Consider the following 15,362-nt stretch of genomic DNA (forward strand, 5'->3'; position numbering starts at 1 on the left):
ACTTGTTCCATTGCTGAAAATACTAATGATATTCATGACCTGCCCTCACTGCCTTATCATAGTTATTTTTGTTTTCCTTTTAAAAGTAAAGGTTATTGTGTATGTTGCAGATATATAACATGATGTTACAGGATTCATACAAAGACTGAGAAAGCAACCACAGAGATTCAAATCAACATACTCATCATCTCACAAGCTACTCATATAAGTATGTATATATATTGGCACTCACTACTAAAATCTATTCATTTAGCATGAATTCCAGGCACAGTGAGCATAGTAGGTTCACACCTTTGTAAGCATAAAACCAAAAAGAAGAATGACAAGAAAGGAAAGCGAGGAAAGTCTTATTCCCTGCAGTAGGTAAGGGAACACCAGAATTGTTTTGCTCCCCAAGCAGCATCTTCTTCCCATGAAAGTAGCATACGAAATACCCCACAAAAGGGAGGGAGAACCTGTGGAGACCATATCCAGAGGTTAGGCATGGCCCCCTGGTTGAGGGATGAGGCCACTCACCCACCTCCAAAATTTTAACCCAGAATTTCTCCTGTCTAAAGGAAATACAGGGACAAAGAGTGGAAAAGAGAATGAAGGAAAGGCCATCCAGAGACTGTCCCACCTGGGGATCCATCCCACTTACAGACACCAAACCCAGACACCATTGTGGATGGAAAGAAGTGCTTGCTGACAGGAGCCTGATATAGCTGTCTTCTGAGAGGCTCTGCCAGATCCTGACCAATACAGATGAAGATGTTCACAGCCAATCATCAGACTGAGCACAGGGATCCCAATGAAGGAGTGGATGGAAAGAAATGCTTGCTGACAGGAGCCTGATGTAGCTGTCTACTGAGAGGCTCTGACAGTACCCAACTAATACAGAAGTAAAGGCTCACAGCCATCCATTGAACTGAGTACAGGGTCCCCAATGGAGGAGTTAGGGGAAGGACTGAAGGAGCTGAAGGGGCCTTATCTGGCATCAATGGGAGGGGAGGACTTGGTCTTGTGAAGGCTTGATGCCCCAGTGTAGGGGAATGTTAGAGTGGTGAGGCAGGAGTGGATGGGTGGGTAGGGGAGCACCCTCATAGAAACAGGGTAAGGGGAATGGGTTAGGGGGGTTGCTGAGGGGAAACCGGGAAAGGGGATAACATTTGAAATGTAAATAAATAAAAAAATATGTTGTAGAAAGAAAGAACAAAAGAAAGAAAGAAGCATATGAGTTTTACATAGGAAAAAATCTCTTGGGGGGGGGGGCATGTTCCTGGGAACACTCAAATTAGGAAATACATATATGAGCATGTCCAGCTAAGAGGGAAAGACAGTAGACACATTTTTGAGCATGTTCAGCTCAGGGTCAAAAAGTATGCATTTAAAAGGTTAAAATGGTGGATAAGGACATTTTGGGACATATTCAGCTTGTATCATAAAGATAGCAAGAAAGAATGTATCTGGGCATGCTTACTATCCACAAAGGTTTTAGCTTCAGAAAGGAAAGAAGACTTTGAAAAATTCATTAATATAGGAGTTTGTCCCTGAAGGTACATAACTCACTCAGCAGCCAATAAATACGATTTTATTAATATAGCCCTCATGTTATACATAGATCTACTTTCTCAGTTTTTCAAGGTGAAATCTTGCCATCTTCAATGGTCCTTGCCTTTTCCCCCTGCTAAGTTAGGCAAGTGATATGTACGGTTTGTTCCATGCCCAATCTGCATATTACCTTCTCACCCTGAGTTTGGTAAAATTCTAACCAATTGCTCTTACATACCACTCTCAAATATCCCTCTTACCTCCTTCCACCCCAGTCCATGCCCAAGTAGCTTCCTTCTCTTTTACTGTAGGGCCCTGAATAATGTCATTGGAGAACTCTTGAGATGTTTCTAGCTTCCATTTGAATGCTATATTTTCACCTTTAGTTCCTTTTATGACACTTCCTACCACCCACCTCCTCCTGTTCAGTCTTTACATTAGCACCTTCCAGTTTTATATGTTCCATGTCACTTTGCCAGTGCAATTAAAGAACTGTGTTAGAATACTCTGTCCTGATCTCTCTACTCCAGGACTCAATCTCTGATCATACTTTAGAATCTTTAGCTCCCCTTTAAAAAGATTTCTTTTCCAAATCACTTGGAATGTAGTGACCACTGTCCCCATTTAACTTGTTCAGCCATTTTCCTTTTCAAGTAGAGACTTGTCAGATTGTTTTGGTTACTGCTGTCCATATTCCATCCTCAGATGCTACCTGTCAAGCAATAGCAGGACTGGAATTTTGAACATTTAATATGAAGTAGTGTGGTAAGACAGATAAATATTTCTCATGTTGGACAACTTGAGATTTCATTTAAGCCTTCCACCCTTCATCTCCCCTACCTTTCCAACTTGGCCAGAGGCATCCCCGTGTCATGATAAACAAACTCCCTCTACTTAACCTCATCCAGAAAGAATTCTCTCCATAAGTGTAGACCTCCTTTAAGGATACTGGTGACCCCTGACTCCAGCATCACTACTCTGGAAAAAAAGAATCTATTTCCTGCACAGAAAAACACTTCAGCAGCAAGGTAATAGAAGGTCTAATGCTTTGTCAGACTCCTTTCAGAACCAGGACCTCTGACTAAATGTCTTCCTCAGCTCCTTAGCTCTAGGTCCAAGGGTCAACTCATTCAACACACATATTTTCCTGGTACTTGCCCTCCCTGTTGCTGATATTCTCTTACTCATCCTTATAACTTGACTTCGGGATTCCACCTCAGACTCTCATATCACCTGGGACAATTTCACCTGCATCTTTCTACCCCTCTTGCTCCCTAAGGCCCTTCTAGCTATTCTCCAACCCTAGTGCACATTCCTATTCCTTCAATCCTCCCATTCTTCCCATACTGGCTTCTCTTTATTCCTTCCCTAGCTTGACTCCTATGGCTATATCTAGAAGTTCTCTTTAATAACTCCCTCAGCTCCCTACCAGTAAGGCTTGTCTGGAATTCCTATACCAACCAACTGCCACTTCCTCTGAACACACTCCCTAGCTCTGCACCTTCTTTAGGCTGCCTGAAATGTCATCCAAATCCTCTCCAAAGTGTCAGGTCCATTGACTTACTTCTAGCTTGGCCTATCCCATTTACTTCCAAGTTGTCATTATGGATAAATCAAAAAAACCTTGCATTTCTGCCATAATGTAGATCCTTAAAATGCTATTGAATGAGAGAGAGAAAGAAAAAGAGAGAGAGAGAGAGAGAGAGAGAGAGAGAGAGAGAGAAAGAGAGTGCATGAGCTTGAAGATAGGTTGGTAAAGACATGGAGAGGATCTTGAAGAAATTAGGGGGGGGAGGGAGAATATCATCAGAATATATTAGATCAATTTTTTAAATAAAATAAATATTAAAAATAGAAAATGCTCTTGGATAATTACATCACTTTATCCATAAGAAAATGTATGGAGTGGAAGCCCAAGATAATATAGAATCTGGAAAACAAATTGAGGTTAATATTGCTAGTCTTGAGGATGATAGATGGATAATAAATGCATTAATCAAAAAGAGACATATAGAAGACCAGTGTTAAATGACAGTGCTAGGGCCCCAGGATTTGTTTTCTAGATATCATCATTCTAGAAGCAAACATTCAGGTAGCAACTGTTGGCTCAGAGAGAGCAATGAATCCAGTTAAAGAGATACAGATCAAGTCCGTGTTGACTGTGCTGCATCTTTGTGCAAAAGATGAAGCACAAGCAGAGCAACTAAGCTCAGAGCTGCTAGAGCAAGGTAGCCATTTACTAAAGGAGTCTCCTTTCACACCCAATTAGTGTGTGATAAAAGAGAAAACTCATTATAGAACATGTTAATTTCCAAGCAAAATAAAACAAACATCATTCTCTTCATCCTTTGCCATCTCAACCTTCATGACACAATAAAGACAGGCATACACACATTTTAACTGATAGCCTCAGTGCTGAACAAAGAATCTAATTACATTTTTGAAAAATAAATCTTCTGAGATGTGTGGAAAACTAAAAAATCTACTACAAATCTATGAGCTTCTAAGATTAAAAAAACTGTCATATTGCATTTATATTTGTATGTATAGACATACAGCAAAACTAATATTGTTATCTGCCCTAGGACTTCCCTCACTCAACAAAAGCACAAGTAGTTAGGAAAATAAGCATTTACCTTATAGAAAATCAACATAAGATCATCCAGTTTCCCATGCAAATCACCTGGAACACAAATAAAAAAATCAGTATTCAGTAGGAACCAAGATGTAATGCTTATTTTGTTATAGAATTTTAAATCTCAAATACCCCAAGTATTCTCATGGGATTGAGATTTCCACTTTATGTTGATGATACTAATTCAATATGCATTTTGCTTCCACAGACTCTTTCTATCCCTCCCATGGTACACATGGGGTGGGTACAGCAACTGGAAGTGTTTGATCTAGGCATTTCTTTATTCTGAGTTAAGCTCTATACTAAGAATGTTATGCTGACTTTCTTGTTTGATCCTTATCACCACTCAGTGAATAGCATTGTCATCATCCTTATATTCCAAATGAGACTCAGAGTAATTACAAAACATATGCAGTTGCCCTGCCACCAAAATTTGAGCTAGAATTCAAACCCAGCATCCTCTCACCTCAAGATGATTTCCTCTGTATTGCCTACATGTTAATGCCCAGGAGAGCAGCAAAAATAGCTATCACAGGAAGCATTGACTCTCTAAGGACCTACCATAGTATCTAGGCAACTAGGCATTCAATGCATGCATTTAATCACTGAACCCATAGCCACTCATTTGCTGGGTTTTGTTTTATTTTACTTCTAATTTTAAAGGTTTAAAATTATAACTAGATAGTTGAGATTCTTTTTGATGAGACAGTTATGAGGGGGAAAACAGAGGCAACTAATGAAAGCTATTGAATATGACTCATTAATGAAAAAAGTAAGTGACTATATGAATATTCAAAATTTCTATTTGGATAAATATTTTTAGGTAAAATATTTATCTTTTATAATATTTTATCAAAATTTGTATTCAACTTGATTACCATATAATTTAAGAACACTTTTTTCTCAGTTTATTTAAAATCCCATAAACAAGATAAATTACTTTAGAAATAACAAGGTTAAAAACCCTACATTATTAGCACTTTTTATAAAATTGCCAGAATATTAAAAATAAGATAAAGAGCATGTTGATGTTAATGGATACTTAAATGTCAATACTTTTACATAGTCTCACTCCAAAAATTAAATAAATACCTAATGTATCTTGCCAATTATTTTGCTTTCTTAATTTTCTTCAGAGTGACTTGCCTATTAAAAAGAAAAGTATACTGGCCATGGAAATGATTCAGTAATTAAAGTGTTTGCTACTCAAGTTGTGCTCAGATCCCTATCAACCATGCAAAAAACAAGGTACAGTGGTCCCCATCTGTATCCTCAATGCTGAAGGCAACAGAGACAGGATCACTGGTGCCCAGTCTTACCAATCAGTAAGCTCAAGGTTCAGTAAGAGACTCTGTTTCAAAAAGTAAAGTGGACAACAATGGAGAAAGACATCCATCCATCACCAATCTTGTCTCTACATGCATGCATACGCATTCTCATGTTTATGCATGTACATGCATGCATGCATGCATGCATGCACACATGCACGCACACACAACCACTACCACCACCATCATCCCAACCACCACTACTTCCACTACAACATGTACAGAAATTTGAATATAAAGGATTAGAATTATCTGGCATGCTAAAATATGAAGTTGCATCTGCATATTTGCTTTTCTCTTTACCAAAGGTGCTATGTGGAGAAAAATATCTAGAAACAAATATCTCAAATGTAGGGTCCCTTAAATGAATGGATTTTTCTAGTCTACCTAGTCTGGACAGACAAGTGCAAAGATGGTACCCTCCCTAATCTGAAATATAGAAGACCTTATTTTTTTTAAATCTTTTTTTATTAGATATTTTCTTTATTTACATGTCATATGATTTCTCCTTTCCCAGTTTCCCCTCCAACAAACAAGCAAACAAAAACAACAAGAATAAGCCCCTGTTGCCTCCCCACTCCCCATGCCTGCCACCCCACCCTCTCCCACTTATTGGCCCTGGTACTCCCCTACACTGGGGCACAGAACCTTCACAGGGCCAAGGGCCTCTCCTCCCATTGATGATCAACTTTGCAATCCTCTACTATACACATGCTGCCAGAACAATCAGTCCCACCATGTGCAGTCCTTGGTTGGTGGCTGAGACCCTGGGAGCTCTGAGGGTACTAGTTAGTTCATATTGTTCTTCGTCCTAAGGGGCTGCAAAGCCTTCAGCTCCTTGGGTCCTTTGTCTAGCTCCTTCATTGGGGACCCTGTACTCAGTTCAATGGATGGCTGTGAGCCTCTACATTTGTGTTGGTCAGGTACAGTCAGAGCCTCTCAGGAGATAGCTATATTTAGGCTGGCTTGTCCTTCCTTCAGTCTCTGCTCCACAGTTAGTCTGCAACTCCTTCCATGGGTATTTTGTTCCCCCTTTTAAGAAGGAATGAAATGTCCACATTTTGGTAGAAGACCTTATTTTTAATGCAACCCTATCACTGACTGGCTGAGTAAGCTAGGGTGCAGGGTCCATGTAGAAATACATTAGCAAAATTATGTATTTCTCTCTGGACCTCTATTTCATCCATAAGAGCAAGACATAGGGGCTTTGAATATAATTCAATGATAGAGTGCTTGAGTAGCGGGGGCAAACTTCTGGGTTTGATCCTTAACATGGGGGAAAAAATGAAAACCTTAGCTTTTAGTAAAAGGACCAGAAGATCTCTGTAAGGACTTTTCAGCTCTCATATTATGGAATTCTAGGACTCCATTGTCCTCTAATTCATTTCTTCTTCTAGGGTGCATGGGCACACATCCGGAACATCAATGCAATATCTGCAATAGCAACTGGAGGGCTAATGTAAATGCAGACCCTAACATCTGTTTTTGACTGTTAATGTACATGTGGGTAGAAGCCTAGCCCCTGGCTTTAGAGGCTTCACAGGTCGGCATGGTTTCCTGAGCTTTATGACCCAGCATTTTTTATTTCCATCAAAAGCAAAGCCTGCTGTAGCTTTTAATAAAAGGTCTCTATGCTAAGGTATATTATTGTCTAGAGTGATCTGGTGGCCTGATTCGGTTGAAATTAAACCATTAGAGACTCTTCAAAAAACCCGAGTCAGCCCAATGTCATGAGATATGTACTGCTAGATCAAGTCCCTGTCAACACTATGAGATGCTGGGAATGGAAAGGGTTTAATTAGATTGTCAAATCCACTTCTACCTGCCAGAGTAAGAGAACGTGGGCTAAAAACTGATTTGGAAAATAACAACCACTGTTTTGTAACCTAAAGGCTTAATTAGAAGTTAGGGAATTGCTGTTCCTTCCATGCACCCCACTCCCAGACAGTGTAAGCATGCTGAGCACCAACTGTGATGAATTTCAAAGTGTACTGTTTCTAGAAGCAATATCCTGCCAGGCTGGCCCATAAGATAACAAAATCTCAAATCTTATTATTTAGAAGAACAAGAAACAGATTTTGGGGACATTCCCACTCCTTTAAAAGCTGCAAAGACCAATTGGAAAATCTAAAGCAGCGGCCAAGGGCAGAAAAGAATTGAATCTCCACCCGTCTTGGGTGTTTCTCTTTCCAGTAGAAGTGGCATTCACACAGAGGCCCACCTGGAAAAATCCCACCATGAAGCAGAGATAATGAGAGCCAGTCAGAGGGCAAAGAACACTTATTCTACCCACCAGTGGCTCTCCATATTAAAATGCTAGCTGCCTTTAGAGAAAGCTACAAGAGTTCTTTAATTTCTCACATAATTAATTCCTGCCAGCTGGTATGCAAAACAAAGACAAGATGGGGAACAGTATTACCATGATAGATAATTCTATATTAACATTTTCCCCTCAACACAATCCAATTTACATAGTTTTCAAGTTAGGCAAATGATGCAGGACCAAGAGGCTCCTAAATATTAATGTGACAACTCTCTTCTGAAACTTACCACAGATTGTTATCTCTTTGGCGGGAAAGGTTTTTGCATGAGTGAAATTCGGCATTTGCTTCAGGACTTTCCTGGCTTCAAATAGCACCTCTAAGACATAGTGAGCATGAAGTATCTGTGAGAGGAAGCAGGGGAAATAATGAGCTAGGGAGAAAGACATGGCTATGTTGAAATCAATCAAAATGAAGCACACAAGCACATTTTAGGTTGCTGTATTTCAGGATAATCTTTAAATGATTCTCAAATAGATTATTCTAACATAGTGGCTATACATAAAAAGCCTTCAGGAGATATTTGCAATGGAATGAATGAATGGTTCTTGTGTTCTTCTTTGGCACTATCCATTTGTTTACAATATTTCTGATTATTCTTGGTCCTTAGATTCCAAGAAGGGTAATGGGAAAACATGGGTAGGGGAGATCAACTGCCCAATGAAAATGTTCAGACAAAAGTGTAACAATAAGAATCATTTAAAAGGGGGGAGGAAAAAAGAAAACAAGGAAGGAAAAGAAAAGTCTGTTGATAAGGTGTAGCGTTCTGTTAAGATGCCCTGCTACTTGCAACTGAAGGTTCTGTGCCCCAGTGTAGGGGAATGCCAGGGCCAATAAGTGGGAGAGGGTGGGGTGGCAGACATGGGGAGGGGGGAGGGAACAGGGGTTTGTTTTTGTTGTGTTTGTTTGTTTCTTTGTTTCTGGGAGGGGAAACTTGGAAAGGAGAAACCATATGACATGTAAATAACTAATAAAAATAAAAAAAAAAGAAAAAAAAAAGAAAGTAGGTGTTGTTGAGCTCAGAGACCTCACAAGGGAGTGAGGCAAGCTCCTGAGCCTCCTAAGTATGGCTCTAGAATTTGGTGTACAGAATGCTCAGGGCAGCAAGCGCATTGTGAAAATATTCCAAACTGAATTAAACACATCGTTAAAACTGATTTTACTTTTTTTCTTTTTTAATATAAATATTAGAAAATTCTAAATACATGATTCATATATTACTATTAGTTCCTCATTTCCTGTCTACCTAGGACTTAATGAGCTACCAAATCTTTCTCTCACATAAGCATTCTAAAGGCATTCAATCCACAGCTTTATTTAAAACTTGAATGAGAACTTTCCTTCAGCTATATTGTATTCCTTTTTATTTTCCTATTTATGTATTTGGGTTTTTAACATAGGATCTGGATCTCATTATGTAGCATCGATTGGCTCAAACATCATGACAATCCTTCTGCCTTGGTTTCTCAAATTCTTGGATTAACATTTTATTTATATTTTTATACCTTTATTATGTACTTTATTGGGGGGATACATGTATCACAGCATATGTGTGAAAGTGAGAGGACAGTTTATGAGAGTCTCTTCTACCATATGGACCCTAGGCATTGAACTCAGTTCCTCAGCTTGGTGGTATGTGCTTTTACCCATTGATTCATCCCAATGGCCCCTGGATAAATATTTTTAAAGAGTGGGCAAAAATGCTGCTGTTTAATAGCTTGTTCCAGTCTGTCCCTTTACTCTACAGATTTCTAATGCTGGTTTAATTTGTCATTGTAGTTTTTCTGACCCATTGTACCACTAATCAGAGTAACTGCATCTAAAGAGGTATTTTCATTTTGTTTTTTTAATATTAACAAATATTCACTAAAACTATCTTATAAACATAGAAACAATTTTAATATTAATATAGTTTTCTTGAGTAAACTTAAGATTGGCTATGTTTGTTAATATTAGTACTTACTTATTAAATAAAATATTCACATTATTATTATTATAAAGATATTCAAGGAAGAAACTTTAACTTTGCGAAGATATTGTGTGTGTGTGTATGTGTGTGTGTGAGAGAGAGAGAGAGAGAGAGAAAGAGAGAGAGAGAGAGAGAGAAAGAGAGAGAGAGAGAGAGAGAAGAGAGAGAGAAGGGGAGGTAGGGAGGGAGAGAAGGGGAGCATAAGGGGAAGGGGAGAGGGAGAGGGAGAGAGAATACTAAAGACAGAAAGGAGACTGAGAGAGACTGGCTGTCCTAGAATTAGATATGTAGACAAAACTAAGCTTGAACTGGCTCAAATAGTTCTTAAATGCACAAAAAAACCACATTTTTTCTTTTGAAGTAAAAAAATTTTATCATTAAAAAGGAGTATAATAATAAAAACTAATTTTCTCCTTTTCCAAGATCTTTGTTTCCTAATCTCTGTCCTTAGAGACAACTAATGTTGATAATGTTTTGAGTATCTTTTCCTTAATATTCTTTGTTTATAAGCATACAAAATTATAACCAGAATACTCTAATCTTTGCACTCAGGAGGCAGAGACAGGTAGATCTCTATGAGTTTGAAACCAGCCTGGTCTACAGAGCAAGTTCCAGTACAGTCAAGGCTACACAGAGAATCTCTATCTTGAAAAACAAATAAAATTAATATAACTATACATTAATATTCAAATGTAGGTATAAATGTTTAATCTGTAAAATAAATGTGATATTATACATGCAAAGTAGCTACACACTTATGTAAAAATAGGAATAAAGCACTGGTATATATAAGAACATGGATAAACTCTGAAAGCATTATTTCAAGTGAAAGAAGCTAAACACCAAAGGATGCATGTATTCCATATAAAACATTCAGATTAGATAATCTGTAGAAACCAAAAGTAAATTAATATCAGGAACTGGGGATTGAATGAAAAAAAGTGAGTATTAATGAGTATGAAGTTTCATTTTAAGATGACAGAAACGTTTTAGAAATAAGAGCCCTTGCCGGGTTTATAGAAGGCTGTGGGTTCAATCCCTAATACTGAAGAATAATTTTCTAAAAAGTTCTAGAACTAAATCATGGTGAGCGTTGTATAATATTTTAATATATCAAAACAATATCTTAGTTATTTTCTTATTTCTATGACAAAACCACAGCCAAGGCAATTTATTAAAAAAGGCATTTTGGGAGCTGGAGAGATGGCTCAGTGGTTAAGAGCACTGACTACTCTTGCAGAGGTCCTGAGTTCAATTCCCAGCAACCACACAGTGGCTCACAACCATTTGTAATGAGATCTAATGCCCTCTTCTGGTGTGTCTGAAGACTGACAGAAAGTGTACTCTTATACATAAAAAATAAATAAATTTAGAAAGCAAGCAAGCAAGAAAGAAAGGTTAAGGCATCAGATATGGTGCTGAGAGGCAGTAGCTGAGTATTCCCATTTCTTCAGTCCAGAAGAACTAGGCAGAGAGAATGTCTTTTTAAATCTCAAAGCCCATACCCAGTGACACACATCCTCCAATCAAGACACACACCCCTAACATCCCCTAAACAATTTCATCACTAAGACACTAAGTATCCCTATATCTGAGCCTATGAGGGTCATTCTCAAACCACAACTACCATCATTTTCTGCATTTATACAGCTAAAAGTGTCCAACATCTCTATAGTTATTCCTTGAATCAATGTTGCATATTTTATGTACTTGAGCACACTGACCATGTTTCTTTTAACTCTAAACCTAATGATGAAATTATCTAAATACTTTATAAGTCTGTTGCCATTGTTTTACTTCATGCAGCTCACACCCTCATAGGCCTGGTTATGTTTACACTGAGTTCTAGACATTTTATATGAAAAACTATAAAAATATTTTTAGGCCAATTTTCTCTGAGAGATTTTAAATTTGCAGTTAGCAGGTGGCCAGAAGAACTAGCTGCCTAGTATGATCACAAATCATTTTCAAAAATTAGATGCTTCAAAGCTCGGCTTCTGTTCCTGCAAAGCCAATCTACAACTTCTAGTTCACTTGTATTTCTGGGGCAGGTCATCTAGTGCCCTGATCTGAGCATGAGGATTTGGGATGATGACAGAGAAAATGGTGGTGTGAGGAAAGCCAAGGCCCGATCTTTCCAGAGGAAGATTGAGAAATCAAACAAAATTTATTTTACTTAATTTTCCTATCCTTTTTCTTTCTTGCTTGCTTTTGTCTTCTGGTTTTAAAGAAATTTCTGTTAAAACATTAACTGAAAACAAGCTCTAGGAACAAATGTTTCAAAACTTTTCACAACCCGACTTAGCAGATATCTATAAAATACTTTACCAAGCAAAAGAATACTATCTATTTTCCTTAAGTACAAATGGAACATTCTCCAGTATAGACTAGATGCTAGGCCACAAAATAAGTCTCAGAATATTTAAAAAGATTGAAACCAAGCAGAGTAACCTCTCTGATCAGAATGGAAAGACACTAGAAATCAGTAGCAAACATGGGAAATGTACAAATATGTGAAAATTATAAAACCCCTTAGCAATGGAGAAAAAATACAAATTAGAAATAACTGGGGCATGAAAGCACAATATACCCAAACTTATGGTAAAAGCATGCTCAACAAGGAATATATAGTTGCATTTTTAAAAGGGCTCTTAAATCATTAACATAAGAACACTTTAATGTGAGCTGGAGAAATGGCTCATCAGTCAAGAATATAAGTTGCTCTTGCAGAGGACCCAGGTTTGGTTCCCAGTACCTAGATGATGGCTCACAATCCTTTACAACTCCAGTTTCTGTGAATCCAATACCCTCATGCCCTTTTCTGATCTCCTTAGGTATAATACACATAAAATTATATAAACAAAAAAGGAAAGAATGCCTTAGTGTACTCAAAAAAGAACAAACTGATCTCAAAGGTTGGGAGAAAATAAGGACTGTGGTAGAGATAAATGAGGTTTAAAGAACCAAAACAGATAATCAGCAAAAATTGTTTCTTTAAAGCAATCAACAAATTAAAAAATAACTTTTAGATATATTAACTGTGGCAAGGAAAGGAGAGGGAGAGAGAGGAAGGAAGGGAGGGAGGGAGGAAGAGAGAAAAAGAGAGAAAATGAGAGCATATATATAGAGAGAAACAAAATAAGAATAAGAGTTAGAAACTACTATCAACATTCAAGACATTTCAAAAGGGTATAAAAGTACTATGAACAACTGTATACCAATACATTAGATAAGTTAGATGAAATGAACACATTTCTAAAACTACATTATTTTAGTTTGGGGTTCTATTGCTCCAAGGAAATATTATGACCACAGTAACTCTTATAAGGACAACATTTAATTGAAGCTGGCTTACAGTTTCAGAGATTTAGTCCATTATCATCATGGTGGGAAACATGGCAACATGCAGGCAAACATGGTACTGGAGAAGAAGCTGAGAGTTCTACATCTGGATCCACAGGCAGCAGGAAGTGACTACCACACTAGGCATGGCTTCTGTACCAGAGACCCCAAAGCCCACCCCTTATTGACACACCTCCTCCAACAAAGACACACCTATGCTGATAATAGTGCCACCTATGGACCTATTGAGGCCATTCTTATTCAAATCATCACATACATAAATTACCAAGATTATTCAAGAAGAAGTAGAAATCTGCATGGTCCTGGAACAAATACAGAGATTGGATCAGTAATCAAAAAATTTCTAATAAAGAAAATTCAAGATCTTGGGCTGAAGAGATGTTTTAGCAGTTAAAAGTACGTACTGCTTTAGCAGAAAACCTAAGGGGGTTCCCAGCACCTACCTATGAGATGGTCTCATAACTGCCTATAATTCCAAGGGGATCCCATACCCTTTTATGACTTCCATGCATACCTACCAGTTATGTACATGGAACACACACATATATAAGGGCAGACACTCATACACATAAAATAAAATTAAATAAACCTTGGAAGAGGAATGGGGAACACAGCCAAGTGACTTCACTGATGAAATACACTGAGTATTAAAAGAAGCATCAGCAATCTTCTTCATATTCTTCATAAACATATTAGAAATATTTTCTAACTCACTCCATGACACTGCATTAGCCTTACAGCAAAGCCAAAGTAAAAGATATGAAAAAAATTAACACCAATATATCTATGAACATAGATTTTAAAGTCTTCAACAAAATGTCAGCACATGAAAAACAACAGCATTTTAAGAAAAATACACCCCAAGACCAAATGAAATTTATTTCAATAATACAAGGGTGAATGAAGATAGAAAATTAATCCATATGTTACAAAACATTAACAGAATGAAAGAAAATACACACACACATACACACACACACACAATTTCTATAGTTGATATAAGAAAAACATTTCACCAAATCTAACATCTTTTATGTTAAAACTACTCAAAAAATTCTCATGTGTTTTTTTTCTTTGAGTTTGTTTATGATGGATCTGGAGAATATTATCCTAAGTGAAGTAACCCAATCACAAAAGAACACACATGGTATGCACTCTCTGATAAGTGGTTATTAGCCCAGAAGTTCGGAATACAGGAAGAACAACCCACAAACCACAAGAAACTCAAGAAGAAGGAAGACAAAATGTGGCCATTTCATTCCTTCTTAAAAGGGGGAACAAAATACCCATGGAAGGAGTTGCAGAGATTAACTATGAAGCAGAGACTGAAGGAAGGACAAGCCAGCCTAAATATAGCTATCCTCAGAGAAGGTCTGACAGAACCCAACTAATACAGATGTAGAGGCTCACAGCCATCCATTGAACTAAGTACAGGGTCCCCAATGAAGGAGTTAGAGAAAGGACCTATGGAGCTGAGGGGTTTGCAGCACCTTAGGACGAACAACAATACGAACTAACTAGTACCCTCAGAGCTCCCGGGACTAAACCACCAAACAAGGAGTACACATTGTGGGACTGATTGTTCTGGCAGCATGTGTATAGTAGAGGATTGCAATTTGATCATCAATGGGAGGAGAGGACCTCGGCCCTGTGAAGGTTCTGTGCCCCAGTGTAGGGGAATGCCAGGGCCAATAAGTGGGAGAGGGTGGGGTGGCAAGCATGGGGAGGGGGAGGCAATAGGGGTTTGTTCTTGTTGTTTTTGTTTGTTTTTTGGAGGGGAAAATAGGAAAGGAGAAATCATATAACATGTAAATAAAGAAAATATCTAATAAAAAAATCCTCTCAGAAAAAAAATAAACTTCTTCAACAGGAAAAAGGGAAAAAGCCACTGGTAACATGAAACTCAAGGGCAAACACTCAATACTTTTTTTCTAAAACCTGGAACAAAATAATTATGTGTACTCTTGTTACATGTCAACTCTAAATAGTTCATAGTAAAAGACAAAATTAAAATTCTTAGAAAGAAAGCACAAGGAGATCCTCATGGCCATGAATTTGCCAATGGATTACAAAAGCAAATGTTATAAAAAATATACAGAGATTAAATTGACCTGTGTATCAAAGCACATTATTAGGAAAGAGACCATTAGCTGAGGGGTTTGCAGCCCCTTAGGACGAACAACAATATGAACTAATTAGTACCCTCAGAGCTCCCA

At 37.8% G+C, this 15,362-nt stretch overlaps 1 protein-coding gene across 5 annotated transcripts in view; it reads right to left on the reverse strand.

Moving 5' to 3' along the window:
- Nucleotides 1-15,362, reverse strand: part of Ppef1 (protein phosphatase with EF-hand domain 1) — a 111,652-nt gene that overhangs the window by 35,992 nt on the left and 60,298 nt on the right. For all 5 annotated transcript variants that reach the window (XM_031376740.1, XM_031376739.1, XM_031376733.1 and 2 more), the window contains 2 exons: nt 8,044-8,158; nt 4,167-4,213 (listed from right to left, as the gene is read on the reverse strand). In XM_031376740.1, coding sequence (XP_031232600.1) covers nt 4,167-4,213; nt 8,044-8,158 — 162 coding nt within the window. The remainder of the gene's footprint in view (nt 1-4,166; nt 4,214-8,043; nt 8,159-15,362) is intronic.

The sequence above is a fragment of the Mastomys coucha genome, chromosome X, assembly GCF_008632895.1.
Source record: "Mastomys coucha isolate ucsf_1 chromosome X, UCSF_Mcou_1, whole genome shotgun sequence".
In the NCBI taxonomy this organism is placed as follows: domain Eukaryota; kingdom Metazoa; phylum Chordata; class Mammalia; order Rodentia; family Muridae; genus Mastomys; species Mastomys coucha.